Source organism: Phascolarctos cinereus, unplaced genomic scaffold (assembly GCF_003287225.1).
Source record: "Phascolarctos cinereus isolate Bilbo 61053 unplaced genomic scaffold, phaCin_HiC Scaffold_726;HRSCAF=1367, whole genome shotgun sequence".
Classification (NCBI taxonomy): domain Eukaryota; kingdom Metazoa; phylum Chordata; class Mammalia; order Diprotodontia; family Phascolarctidae; genus Phascolarctos; species Phascolarctos cinereus.
The window spans coordinates 297,414,263-297,429,588 of record NW_027556098.1 but is presented as its reverse complement, the minus strand read 5'-3'; the positions used below and the strand labels follow the sequence as shown (position 1 = coordinate 297,429,588).

General features: G+C 35.1%; 1 protein-coding gene across 6 annotated transcripts in view; it reads right to left on the bottom strand.

Moving 5' to 3' along the window:
• The window catches only part of GRIA4 (glutamate ionotropic receptor AMPA type subunit 4), a 465,778-nt gene that overhangs the window by 133,966 nt on the left and 316,486 nt on the right, over window positions 1–15,326 (bottom strand). For all 6 annotated transcript variants that reach the window (XM_020996163.2, XM_020996162.2, XM_020996164.2 and 3 more), the window contains one exon: window positions 8,220–8,404. In XM_020996163.2, the coding sequence (XP_020851822.1) occupies window positions 8,220–8,404 (185 nt within the window). The remainder of the gene's footprint in view (window positions 1–8,219; window positions 8,405–15,326) is intronic.

Below are 15,326 nucleotides of genomic sequence, written 5' to 3'. Positions count from 1 at the left end.
AATCTTTTGGTCTTACTGTATATTATTTCCCTTCCAGGTTTAGTTCAAGTGACATCTCATATATGAGGTCTTTACTTACTCTCCCAATTGTTATGTTCAACCTATCTCTTTTTTCATTTTTTTTTATGTTCAGCTTCAGCTGATAAGCTTTACTCAACATCTCAAAAATACATGTCTTCCTAACATAGACACCAATAGACTTTGTCTATTAGTGGGTAGTAGAAGTGAGACTGGGGTAATGACCTGGACTAGTCAACTCCCTAAGGAAATTAATGTTTGTGGATCTTATTCAGAACTCTGCTTACACAGGTTGTATCTAACAGTGCCATTCTAAGCATTTTCCTTTCTTTCTAATTAAGGATTATTATTGCCAAAGGAGGTACCTGATAGAATATTGGAAAATGGGAGCAAACATCTAGAGGTAAATCCTATTAAATAAGGGACCAATAAAGGAAAAAATAAGATATGGGACCCTATCTTACATCCTTCACACCACTTGACAGAAAATGTGGAAATGGTGGATATTGAAGTGATATCAAGATTGATTTATTGAAGTGAAAAAAGAGCCCTTCAAAATCCTATTACATTGCCTTGAAACACACAGGAAGGTGTGCTTCCTGTGAACTTCTCATTCTAAAATTTTCCTCCCACTGACTTTTAGGAAGAGTAGTTTACTTAGTCAAACCTATAGGCCAGTCACTGCTTCTACATTCTACTCATTCATTACAATCCATTTTCTTTACCTACTCTGAGAACTTTGCGTGATTCTAGGTCAATAATAACCTTGATGTTTCTAAATCCTTTTTTTGAATCTTTAGGATAGTGTATATAAAGCTTTCTCCAAACCTTAAAGTGCTATGTCAATATGAGCTATTATTATTTTGATAATTTCCTCTCCTTTCTTCCTCACTTCTGATCTCTTGACAAGTCCCCATGAATTCTACTTTAATAATATCACTTGCATTTACCCTCTCTTTTACCTTCTTGCTATGTTCCAGTAGCATGGTATAGTGGTTGAGAGAGAGCCTTGGAGCTAGGCCATTCTGGGTTGAAGTTCTGCCTCTGAAATGGACTATGTGACTCTAGGCTAGTCATTTAACCTCTTAATGAGAACCTGCTCTAGGCAACTGTCTAAGATTAAGACAAGAAGTTTTGACTTGCATTTATTAGGGAGAGGGGATTTTCTTACCTGAGGAATCATAGATCCAGTATCGATCATTACAATTGCTACTTGTTTGGATTATCGAAATAACCTACTAGCTGATCTTCCATCATTCATACTGCTGTTCCTCATGCACAATTGTAAACATAGTATTCTGCTGAAAACCTTCACTTTACCTAGTTAATAAAGTATAAGTTACTTACTCTAACATCTAGAGCCCTCCAAAATCTAGCTCAAACGTACCTTTCCAATGTGATTTTATATCACTTCCCTTTCTTAACTCCAAAGTCTAGCCAAGTCAGATGATTAATATTCTTGTTTTTATATTGCCCTCTGATGGCTCAATTTATTTGTACATACCATATCCCATGTCTATAATCCTTTCCTCTGATCTCTGCATGTTGATGTTTCTCACTTGCATCAAGGCCCAGCTCAGATGCCACCTTCTCCATTGTGTATCAAAAGAAGTATAAGTGAACTTCTTGCCAAGCTTGAAATGAATGCCCCCTATTCAAATTTCTCATAGCACTTTGATTTCTCCTTTCTACTACATTCTGAACCTATAGTTATGTTCATTCATGTATTATTCCTCCTTTTCCTTAGATGGTAAGCTTGTTATATGAAGGCATTAGGTTTTTTTATTTTACTTATATACCTCTAAAACAATACCATAAACATACTAAGTACTTAGTACATATTTAATAAATGGGAGAATTAGACTGTTTTTTTCTCTCTCAGGCGTAACTTTATGCTCCACACACTGCTGACAGTGAAACTCACCTAAATGACTAAATCACATACTAAAACTGACTTAATTCAACAAAAAGTATATAGCTACCTGTGTTTCTTTTCCTATTAGTCATAGAATATTTGTTCTGAAGAGACTTTATAGATTATTGAATCTGACCTATCATGTTATAGATGAGGCCCACAATGGTCAAATGACTGGCCTAAGGTCACATTGCTAGCTAAGACAGAGGCAGGATCAGAACCTGTTTTATGACAAGGTTAGTATTCTTTCTACCACACCTTGGTTTTACCTGGGAGCAATTGATAGACAGATAATTCATTACTGAAACATTGAATTTCCTCGTTCAAAAGGCTTCTGCAGAGTGAAAATAAATTTTGTAACAGAGTTAACCTTGGACATAAAATGAGGTGGTAGTACTTTACTGATGTGATTTCTGGGGGGAGGCATTGATTATTGCATATTTGAGATATAACCAAATATCTCTCTAACCTGGTCTGGTTCTTAAAATTCTTTTAGCTTGGGTCACAGTCTTTTATTCTACACTTAAGCTGTTTGCTTTGATTTGCAAATTTCTGTGAAAATAGTACATTATTCATGGTAAAGAACAAATTGTTGATGTCATATTTCTTCCTGGCAAAGGAGAGAAAGGAAAACATCCGAGCATAGGCAGCCTAGAAGGAAGTTATGCCAAGAATGGGGGAAAAAATCCATCTTTTTGCCAGGAACCTGGAATGACCTACCAGGAACCTACCATGACAACAATTTTGATGTTTGACAAAGTTATGAATTAGAATTTGTTATGAAATAAGGAAAAAGTTGGACTAAAAGTTCTCTATGGTTCCTTCTAACTCAAAATTTCTATGATTCTGAGATTAACTAAACAAGATGATTAGCCTCTTTAGGAATTATAATGAACATTATTGTGTGTGTAAGGGAGAGACCAGGAAGGAAATTATTTCTGAAAATCACATACCAAGGAGGAGAGAAAAGAGTAATTAAATAAAATAGCATGATCTCATATTCAGAGGTTGAAAGCAGTTTAGAGTTTGGTCCTCTGGTCCAGCTTCTTCATAGCAGAGTAAGAATTTGAGTCCACATTTCATGACTCCAAATTCATTATTCTTTTAGATTAAGTAAAGTGATAATAAACAAAGCACTAGAAAATATGCCTCTTGCACTTGCTGACCTTCTTAATGTAGTTGGCATGCAATTCATACAAGTATCTTCATTCGTTACAATACTGTAAGTGACCTCGTAAAGAGTGTACAACTATTTCCTTCTTTTTTAATCCTTTTATTTCATGTAGTTTTAGTTGTAAAGAGCCAATTCAAAATTCAAAAAAACAAATTATGGACTATGATGTCTTTGTATAATTTTATTTTTCTCATCTAGGCATATGAGGAGTATGAGTTTTTATTTAAATTTAAGCAAGGATTAATTTTGAATTGTTAATCTCTTCTCAGAATTAACTAGGGAGATTTTTCTTAGTCTTTTGAAATAAACTTACCTTTTGGATATGTCTTAAAATAATAATTTAAACATTTTTAAACTACTCTTAGAAGCAACAAGTGGAACAGGCTCAAATGAATCTAACTTAATTTTAAACTTCTACTAAGTCATAAAAGATACCTGCACTGTGTCATTCATTTCTCTTCTTCCTTGGCAAAACTGAATAGCATCAGATTCTTATACCTTTTCTATTTCTTCTACAAGAAAAAAAAACACAGGAAAACCTGCAGCTGTGGTAACAGTTGCTTGGGAACCATTTAACATCACTTTCTAATCTCCTTCCATTGTTGCTATATTAGTTTGATTTAGATGTATGCATGTATGTATGGTGTTTCAATTTTTTTCAAGAAAAAAACATGTCGTATGGAAATTGTGATCTAAATCCATTTTTTTTCTAAATAAAAGGATTAAAGCAGTAAAATTGCACATATTGACTGAGAAATGTAGAACCTTATATTTTAGCTCTTTTCCCCCATTTTCCTGCTAATTCTGACTGAACAAAGCTAAATGTGCAAATACACCTTTGCAATGAAGCAGTGCAACAGCAGCAGCAAACATTTCTGCCAGTACTGCAGTAGAGTAGGGGAGGGGTAAGAAGTGAACAATTGCAGGCTACCTTTAATGCCTCTAGTTATCGTATATACACTGTTACCATGGAATTTGTGCTTTTTTTTTCTGAAATAAAGTTGATTCTGTTAGCACTATATTAGCGTATGTAAGTTACTTAACAGTTTTCTGCTTTGGTTTCCTTATCTGTAAATTAGGGATAACAGTCTCTGAAGGTCATTTGGAAGATCAAATACTATAACGTATGTAAAATCTTTTCTCAAAGACCTGGAGTCACAGGTTCTTAGTTTGAATTTTAACCCTGCAAGTATGGCCTGGGCAAGATTCTTAACTTCTCAGGGCCCCAGGGGTAAAATGTACATACCATATCCCATGTCTATAATCTTTTCCTCTGATCTCTGCATGTTGTTGTTTCTCACTTGCATCAAGGCCCAGGTCAGATGCCACCTCCTCCATTGTGTACCAAAAGAAGTATAAGTGAAGTATAAGATGTCTGCCAGCTCTGGATTTATGATTCTATAGAAATATCAATGGCTTTTGATATTCCATTCCATTCCATAATCATCGTGAGTCTATAAAACTGCAGCACCATGGTGTGGTGGATAGAGGACTATCCCTGGCATCCAGAAGACGTAGGTTTGAGTTCTGCCTTAGACACATAACGACTGTTTCAACATGGGTATGGCACTCTCTGTCTCAGGCAACTCCCTATTACTACATTAAACTGCCAATCTGCATCAGTAGAAGAAGTTTCTACATTGGAAGTTCTACATAGTGATGAAATCTTAGGAACAGACTTAGATAAACAAACAAAAACAAACCACAAAAAAAATCTGCCTTTGTTTGGGAATGAGTTTTCTGAGCAAGAGAGTTTCTTATAAGAAGTATCAGCCCCATGGTTAGTTTTGCAATTCAATTGAGTTAAATCTCTTTCAGTAAGTGTCTACTAAGGCAGTGAGGTGGCACAGTGAATAGGGTACCAGGCTTGGAGTCAAGAAGACTCAGTATCCTGAGTTCAAATGTGGTCCCAGACTCTAGCTGCATGATCCTAAACAAGTCACTTAACTCTATTTGCCTAAGTTTCCTCATCAGTAAAATGAGCTAGAGAAAGAAATGATGAACCATTCCAGTATTTTTGCCAACAAAACCTCAAATGGGATCATGAAGAATTGGATATGATTGAAAATACTAAACAACAAATTTACCTGAAATTCCACTTTTTTTTTGAACTATGGCTCTCAATGGAAGAGTAAAGACATATGGCACAATATTTGTGCCATGTTACAGATTTTGAAGCTTCTGAATGAATATTCATCACATGGAAATGGACAAGAGCTTATTTGTGCATGGCAGAAACATAATTTGGAAAAATGGACACCAGATGAGGTGTATCTCTGAGCTTAGTTGTTCATTAACATATTTTGAGAGAAAATTGTGTGAGCTGTTTCTATTATGTTTTTGCAAATTGGTACAAATTAAAATGTCAGCTAAGTCATTATTGACAGTATATAGCAATAATGTGAAAGTGTCCTCATCTGACCAGAAGCTGCTAATACATCATCTCACCCTGTCTGTACCAAAGAAGCAAGCTTTGTCTACAGGTTGATTTTTCACCATGGCAATCCTTGTTATGTAGCTTAAAAAAAAAGTTGGTAAGGATTTTACTACCTTGGTTATTACTTATCCTCTAAACTAGATTATTCTTCACTTAAGAAAAAGGAATAAGGGATACAGAGAATCATATGGTGTGGTTAAAGTAACAGAACAACATAAGTCAAAGGGCAGAATTATGAGTAGCTCATCTATTTTCAGTTTATTTGAATAAATAAAAAATAAAACCAGAAATGGTTTCAGATAATTTACTAAATGGAATAGTGATTTGTTTTACTTGTGGGAAGTTGTTGTGGTATAGGGAAGTGGACTTGTCATCAGTGTAAGAAAAAGCAAAGAAAACCCTGTTGTGTAGACCTTAAGGGCAAAATATTCATTATGAGCTAGTGGAAGGACATTATGTTCTCATAGAAACAATGGCTCTTGAAACCATTTAGGAGATCTTTGCTTGAGGGGCATCCTAGGGGATAAATGTCTGTTATCACTATAATTATTATTTAGATATCAGGAAAAAGGGAAAAAGGAACTCATCAGAAAATGTACAAGTTCTATTCTAAGTTGAATTCCTGGGATCCTTACTTTTTTTTTTGTAAGGACATGAAAAAAAATTATATTTCCAGTCACTTTTACAAGAAGCTTATTTAAGAGTTATTCAGAGAGCTTATCCAGAGCACCCAAATATCCTGGTTTCCTCCTTAGAAACTAGTGAACCTTTGAAATGGGTCAGTGTGTTTCAGAAACTAAATCACCTACTCCTGAGTGAGTCTTTTAAGTAGGTATTAATAAGAGGCACCTTTTGGACCTTACACCATTCTCATAATAGAATCTTGGGAATCCAGCCAATTTGGGGGATCAGATGCCCAACAGGATTTAATAGGAGTTATATACAAGGCTTTAGCTACTCAAACCCATAGTAGAGTTGTGTTAGGAGGGGAGTAGCTATATATTCTTTCAATAGCTGACACACTAATCATCTTTGAGAATTCTTCAGGATGAGAAATTTGCATTGTTTATTTGTTTATATTCAGTACTTGTCAATATACACACATATTTTCCCGAAATGATTGTTATCATGTGAACATCCCATTGTCTTCTTTTATAAAGTCATGTCTAGATTGACAATCATTACAAAAGAACAGCTTATTTTTTTCCATCCTTTCTATTTCTACTGGTTCCATATCACTCAAAGAAAGAATCACAAAGCTAAAAATGACCTTGGAGGTCATATAATACAATGTTCCTCTCAGATATCTTTGAAGGCTCAGCTCCCCTTTCCAAAAAGAAAGAAAGAAAGAATGGAAGAATTAAAGAGGAAAAAAAGGGTGACTTTTTTTGCACTCTAAATCTAAAATTAACCTTATATATATATATATATGCCACCCTAAAATTTTTCTGCATATTTGATTATAACAAATTAAAATGTGTAATTATGTACAGGTGAAATTTAAACAGTAAACAAAAAAATCTTGTTAATATATAGTCCAACCTTACAGCTATCTTGAGTAAATATAAGTAAGCAAGAATTTTTTAGACCACTAGATGGCATGCATTCACTATAATCTTGATACAATAGGACTAGCTCTGTCCTAAAATAGAGACTTTCAAAATTTTATCCTACTATCCAGGGTTAAGCAAAAGGCAAGCATGTATTGTTTGATGATACTTTCCTATAGCTTAACACAATAATGTAGCACTGTTTTATTTTTTCCTGCCTACTTCAAATAAAACGTAGAAATATCTTTGAGTGCGTTTTGAAAAAATTCTTCTTAGGTACAGACTTATATCTATTCTTTAATTTCTATTTGTCCAGGTCAGCTAGGAGAAATATGCCACACATAACACTAGTTTGTCTGTTTTTAAGATTTGCTTTCCTTATCATTTCACATATGCTGTTCTCCAAAGATCAAAACTGTTTTCTTTTATGAGAGACTCGCAGACTTTTATAGGATTTAGGAGATAAGGATAAAATAATTTAGTGAGTCTCAAAAGTCATCCTCAAGGGGCCTTCAGATATCTACAGCTTAAAATTCCGTTAGTTCCCTTAAATGTCAATCCACTTTTGAAATCTTAAAAATAATTTGTTGGGAGGGACAAAGCATCTGAAGCTCAATCAATCAACAAACATTTCTTAAGCATCTACTGTGTACCATGAACTGTGAATCAGGAATTCAAAGACCAGAATTAAATAGTTCCTACCCTCCAGGACCTTACATTTATTAAGGGAAATGACATTTGTGTACACACACACACACACACACACACACACACACACACACACACAGAAACACACGCTGATATACACATAAATACATCCACACAAAGTAAATACTAGGTAATTCTGGTGAAGGCACGTGAAGGCACTAGGACCCATGGATGGATCAGGAATGGCCTCTTGTAGGAGGCAGCATTTGAGCTGAACTTTGAAGGAAGATAGATATTCTAAGAAATGCTGAAGACAAGGAAGAGACATAAGTCAGTCCCAAACATCAAATTACAAATTCAAGTTTGCAGAAGTTCTCCCAACCCAAAACTTTGAAAGAAGGTCTCCTAACTATAAAGTTGGGAGATTGTCCCAAAAGCAAATGAAATACTTCTAGACTTGAGTTCCAGGTGACTTACCTGTTCTAATATGTTTTGAAGTCTCTCTATTTCACAGTCTATCACAAATTTTTTTTCTTGTCTTCGATCCAGATCTTCTAGAAGCCTCCTGTAGCTGGCATCATTAAAGTTTTCCACACATATGGCACTGACATGCCAACCATTTTGTCCTGCTTTTTCCATAATAGCTTGAAGTATGGAGTATCCTAGAAGAGAAGAAGAAAAGTACTAAAAGTGTGTTTTTTCATTTCTTTAGCAAATGATAGCTAATTGCAAGGCATTTGCATGAACATGTTCAAGTCCCATCTTTCACCTACTGTTTATGCTTAGGAAAGTCAAAAGCCTGGATAGTTATTTTTATAATTGATTGTTCTCATCCTTCTTACTTTGGGCAACCACAGGAATTAGATATTAATTGGCTGAAGTTATAAACTTATGAACCAAATATACCCTAATTTGCTCACAGAGTGCTACCCCCAGTAGAATGTAAGCTTCTTCTGGGAGAGAAATATTTATTTTACTCTTCATATCTTCAGTATCTTGCAGTATCTTGCCTGTCATAGATGATTAATAAATGCTTTTTAAATTGAATGATCTTTGTAGAATGGAACATTATATATTTCAGGTTAGATAAAATGATATGGGAATAGTAGTTCAAGCCAATTTAATAAACATTGACCAAGTACCTACTACTTAGGAAAAAATGACTGTGTGAATCTGCTAGGTACTGGGACTACAAAGATGGAAAATGATACTGCTCCTGCAGTCATTAAGAGTACTCCTGACATATTTATGGTCTTTGTACATGGTAACAACATACCTAGGTAGCACAATGGTTAGCGTGCTGTGCCTGGAGTCAGGAAGACTAATCTTCCTGAGTTCAAATGTGGCCTCAGACCTTTACTAAGTATGTGACCCTGGACAAGTCACTTAACCCTGTTTGCCTCAGTTTCCTCATCTTTAAAATGTGATGGAGAAGAAAATGGCAAACCACTCCACTATCTCTGCCAAGAAAACCTCAAATGAGGTCACAGAGAGTCAGAAAATGCCTCAACAACAGCAACGTTTAAAATAGGTGACCAGAAAGGCTTCTGGAAAAAAAAATGACAATGACAATGTTTTTGTGCTGCATTTACAAAAAGTAGTTGATCCAAATATACAATATTGTCACTACATCATCATTCTTCTTTCCATCTCTGATTCTGGCCTATAAAAGAAGGATTTTTATAGAAAAAACATTTAACTATTTTCTTATTTTCCGCAGTTCTCTTGTTCTCTCTGCCTCTCTGTCTCTGTCTGTCTGTCTGTCTCTGTCTCTGTTTCTCTGTCTGTCTCTGTCTCTGTTTCTCTGTCTGTCTGTCCATCTGTCTCTCTCTGACACCCCCCCCACACACACATTACATATTATCAGGTCCCTAATCAAGATCAGCAATATTTAAGGTGCTCATCATGAGGATTCTTCTCACTAGACTGAATGGGTTCTTTCTGCAAATACTAGGACTGAGAGCTCTCCCATTCCATATTTCTCAAATATTTTATCTGAATAAAGAAAGATATGCCATTAGTTCTGTCACCCACGCTAATAAAGAAAGGGCAGGGAAGTGGTTTCAGAGTGTCTATTTTTATGACTCTTACTGTTCTTTTCTAACATCCCATCTTGGCTTTGTCTCCGAGTACAAAGAAACAAAGGAATGAAGATCCTAAGATTCTATGAATACCGCTGGGCAAATGACCGGATTTAAGGACTAAATGTTTTGTTTTCCTTTTCGAGTCCCTCCCCCCATAGTCTCTTAAACTATGGGTCCCAAACCTGGGGTCGCGACCCACAGTTGAAGAAGCTTGGAAGGGATCACAAGTGGAAAAAGTTTAAGAAGCCCTGAAATATGCCCTGGTGCTTCTTAAGAAGTTAGCTGGCCTCCCATCCAAAGCCCCACTATAACTGGCTACCTTTAGTCTCTGAAATGGTTTCCTTTAAACCAGGGACAGGAAGAAGATTACAACCAGCCAGAGTTTAAAATGAAACTTGCTAAAGACAGGGTGCTAATCATTTTTCTGTTTGTAGAATATCTTGAGTGATTATGTCTGCTGTAACTAAAGCATTTTACACATCACTGATAATAAATATTAAGAGATGGAGATACTGTTGAAATCATATTTATAATAAAATCACTTGACAACTAAAACGCTGCAGCAGGTGTGTTTTTTTTCATGTCATTTTCCCTCTTGCCTCATTTTCTTTTCCTGCCCCATACCAAAGACGAAATTATTCTGAAGTTCTTATTGCTCCATTTAATCTTTTCTTTTGTTACATTTGCCTCTAATTTTCTTTTCAAATTATGCCTAAATTCTCTTTTAAACACTGTCCCTTTTCCCTTATTTCCTATTCATTGCATATATAACATTATGGTGTTAATTCCATCAAAATATACATGATACAGATTAACATTTTCTTTGACTCAAAATGAACTTTGCTGTCAACACCAACTGATATCTTATTCTTTCTGGTTATTATAAATCTCTGTACTGAAATACATATTTTTTCCTACTTTATCTTCTCATCACCCCCAACATGGCTCAAGCCACATAAATAATGCTAGCAATCACACTTGGAAGCCTTTCTTATACCTTGAATCAAGCTCAGCTTGTCATATTTCTTGAGCAACTGCTTTTATTTTGGCACTTCTGGATGGACTTTTGTTGTTACTTGGCACTTAGATATATCTATTTTTATGCTAGCATGCCTTTCACAGAAGACAGAGCTTTGTGTTGTCTGATGAAATGCATGGTAGTGGTCTTACAGTAGACCTGATGATGGGTGTATTTTCACATAGTACATAATAAATTACTTCTCTATGTGTATCTTAATATTTGTAACTAATCATCAAAAATAGGAACCCCAGAATTCCAATGTTCTCAGTATCAGATGCCAGGACCTGATCCATGTTAAAAAGCTCTGACCTTGAATATTGAATCCTGAGTTTAGAGTATGGCTATCTGTCTGAAAACAAATTTGGAACTATAAACAGAAATAAATGAAACCTATTCCCAGTCTGTACAAACTGCATTATGCAAACAGTATAGAAGTTTCAGAGCATGAGCATGAAGAATGAGAACTCCTAAATGAAAGAAGCTGCTACACTCTAAAATACTTTCACTAATGATACAACATTATTTAGATGCATACTTTATTTATCTGGTCAAGGCAGTCTGGAATGCATTGTGAATACCAATAGGAAGCATGATTCAATCTATGATTACATAAGCAAATTTTTACATAAAAGAGAGAGGAGAGAGGCTGAAAGGTAGTGGCAAGTCACTTTTACTGCTATAACTTTAACTCTACTCTTTTTCCTCAAAATGCAGAATTTGATTTTTATCATAGGAGAGTTTGTGGGGTGCTTTAAAGTTTCATTCTGTGAAGATGGATTTTGAGGAACTTTTGAAAAGTACTTAATTTGGAATAATATGAAGGATAGTATCAATGTAGTGAGTATAATAAAATTATTCAACAGATGTAGTAGTTAGACCCTCCACTGAAATCTTTCTTGATACTAATGGTGGTCTGGAGGTGACCTTGGATTCTCAAAGGCTATGCCAGCAGGTCTTGCCAACCTTGAAAAGCTTCAAGTTTGGGCACAGTGACAGACCATACGTCTGTTGTCTGAGGACCATCCTAACTAATAAGCATAGAAAGGACTCAGGACCAGAGGGATAGACAGCAGGTGATGATTTTTTTTTTTTTTGGCCAGAGCCAATCATAAATTCAACTACTAAGGCTAGGATAGAATTGTGATCTTCATGGATGGAGGGAGCACACAGATGAATCAGAACATAGATCTTTGGTATTAAAGTCAACATGGGAATTATAAGGCAATGTGGTATTTTAGATAGACTGTTTGTCTGGAGACTCAGAAAGACCTAGGTTTTGGTTTTGCTTCTGGCATATACCTAGGTTTGTGTCCCTGAATCTGTCATTAAAGTCTCATTGCCTCTAGGTAGTTCTTGAAAATTATAAGTTGCAGAGTTTGTCATTGTAGAAATTTATTAATAAAAAGGAGGGTATAAAGTTATTGTTTTAGAACAAAATGAATTAATCAATTTTTAAAGTTATATAAGAATGATATCAAATATCAAAAAAAAGCCTTTCTAAAATAATATGACAAAGAATCATGGAGACAGAAGTGACCTTGAGAGGTCATCTACTACAAGATTAAAAATATCCTTTTTTCCCCCCAGTTACTTAGGGATGCTGATCTTTGGGGGTGAACAATTAAAGCAGGCTAACACTCCTGATTCTTCACAAGTGAGAAGGCTGCTATGAGTATTTCTGGGAAGGTTTGTTTTCTATACTCATTTATAAATGTGATATAGACCATTATTCTACTTACTCCTAATACATGGTTCATTTTAGACAGGCATCTGTTCTATTTTCCACTGGAAAGGAAGGAAGATTTCAAGTATTTCGTATTTTCTTTATAGATAAACAACAATAATACAGTTAAAGCCTATGAGAAAAATGGAAAACTACTGCTGAATTATTTGTTCTATAGGAAGAGGATTAGAAGGTAACTTCTTAGTTTTCCTTACCTCTACTCTCTCTCCTTCTCCAGTTCTTTAACTTTGTTGCTTTTTTTGTTAAATCTTTCCCAAGTTTTTCATATTGTGTCTAGCCCTGTGCTAAAAGGCATGTGTATGTAGGTGGGGTGGGGAATGCTATTTCTTTTGTCTGAATTCACCTTTTTCATTTGTGATAATGGCAATTTTGTTTCCCTCCTTCTCTTTGAAAAAAAATTAAATTATTAATGGGCTTTCATTTCTCTCTTCTCCCCAAATCCTAGTTCTTAGTTTTATTTCTTAATTCCATTTTATTTGCTTTAAATTTTGTGATTTTCTTTTGATTTTTAAAATGTCTGTTTCTTGAGCTTGTGTTTCTAATTGCTTAGATTTCTAATTTTTAAAAGTTGTATGCCCAATTCATTTATCTGTTTTTTTATATTTAATTTTTTCCCAATTACAATTAAAAACTATTTTAACATTCATTTTTAAAAATTTTGAGTTCCAAACTCCCTTGCTTCTTCTTCCTTTCCCTTACTGAGGCAGCAAGCAATTTGATATAGATCATACATGTGCAGTCATGCAAAATATATTTCTATATTAGTCATGTTATGAAAGAAAATAGACTAAAAAATCCCCAAAGTATGCTTCAATCTGCATTCAGACTTCATCAGTTCTTTCTGTGGAGGTGGAGAGCATTTTTTGTTGTAAGTCTTTTGGAATTGTTTCGGATAATTGTTTGCCTGAAAACAGTTAAGCCAATCACCGTTGATCATCATCAATACTGCTGTTACTGTGTACAATGTTTTCCCAGTGCTGCTCATTTCACTTTGCATAGGTTTATGTAAATCTTTCTAGGTTTTTCTGAGAGCATCCTGCTCATCATTTCTTATAGAACAATAATATTCCATCACAATCATATACCACAACTTGTTCAGCTATTCCCAGTTGATGGACATTTCCAATTTCCAATTCTTTGCCACTACTAAAAGAGCTGCTATAAGCATTTTTGCTTTGTAATTCTTTGGGATACAGACCTAGAAGTGGTATTGGTAGATCAAAGGGTATGCAAAGTTTTATAGCCCTTTGGGGATATTTCCAACTTGCTCTCCAAAATAGTTGAATCAGTTCACAACTCCACCACCAGTGCATTGGTGTGTTAATTTTCCCATATTTCCTCCAACATTTGTCAGTTTCCTTTTCTGTCATATTGGCCAATCTGACAGGGGTGAGGCATTTTCTCAGATTTGTTTTAATTTGCATTTCTCTAATCAATAGTGATAGAAAACATTTTTATATGACTATATAGCTTTGGTTACTTTGTCTGGAAACTGCCTGTTCCCATCCTTTGATCATTTATCAGATGGGGATGACTTGTATACTTTTTAAATTTGATTCAGTTCTCTACATATTTTAGAAATGAGAGAAACTTATTGTAAATTTTCTTCCCAGTTATGATTACAACCTTTATTTCCTCCATCCTATTTCCCCCTGTTTATCACACTCTCTCTCCTTTCACCCAGTCCCTCCTCAAGTGTTTTGCTTGTGATTGCTGCTTCTCTCAATCTACCCTCCCTTCTGTTGCTGCCTTCCCCCTTCATCTGCCCTTCCCCTTGCCCCCTGCACTTATCCCTTTCTCCTCCTACTTCCCTGTAGGGTAAGATAGATCTATATACCTAATTAATTGTATATGTTGTTCTTTCATTGAGCCAATTTTGATGAGAGTAAGGTTCAAACATTACCTGCCCTACCTTCCCTATCTTCCTCTCCATTTTTAAAGCTCTTTCATGACTCTTTTATGAGATAATTGACTCCATTCTGCATCTCCCTTCCCCATTCTTCCAGTGCATTCTTCCTTCTCAGCCATTAATAGATTATATCTCACCATATTCAACTTAGATCTGTGCCCTCTGTCTATGTATAGTCCTTCTAACTGCTTTAATAATGACAAAGTTCTTAGAAGTTACAAATATCTTACCATGTAGGAATGCAAACTGTTTAATCATATTGAATTCCTTAAAATTTCTCTTTCCTGTCTACAATTTTCATGCTTCTCTCGATTCTTGTACTTTAAAGTTAAACTTCTATTTAGCTCTATTTCGTCAGGAATGCTTGAAAGTCTTGTATTTCATTGTATATCCATTTCCCCCTTTGAACAATGATATTCAATTTTGCTGTCTAGGTCATTCTTGGTTGTAATCCTAGCTCTTTTGCCTTCTGGAATATATTCCAAGCCCTCTGAACCTTTAATGTGGAAGCTCCTAAATCTTGAGTGCTCCTGATTTCTTTCTGACTACTTGCAGTATTTTCTCCTTGACCTGTGATCTCTGGAATTTGCTATAATATTCCTTGGAGTTTTTGTTTTGGGATCTCTTTCAGAAGGTGAGCAGTGGATTTTTTCAATTTCTATATTTCTAGAATATTGGGGAAGATTTCCTTGAAAATTTCTTGAAAGATGCTGTCTAGGCTTTTGTTTAATTTTTTTTTTATCATGGCTTTCAGGTTGTCCAATAATTCTTACATTATCTCTCCTCAGTCTAATTTCCGCATTAGCTCATTTTTCCCATGAAATAG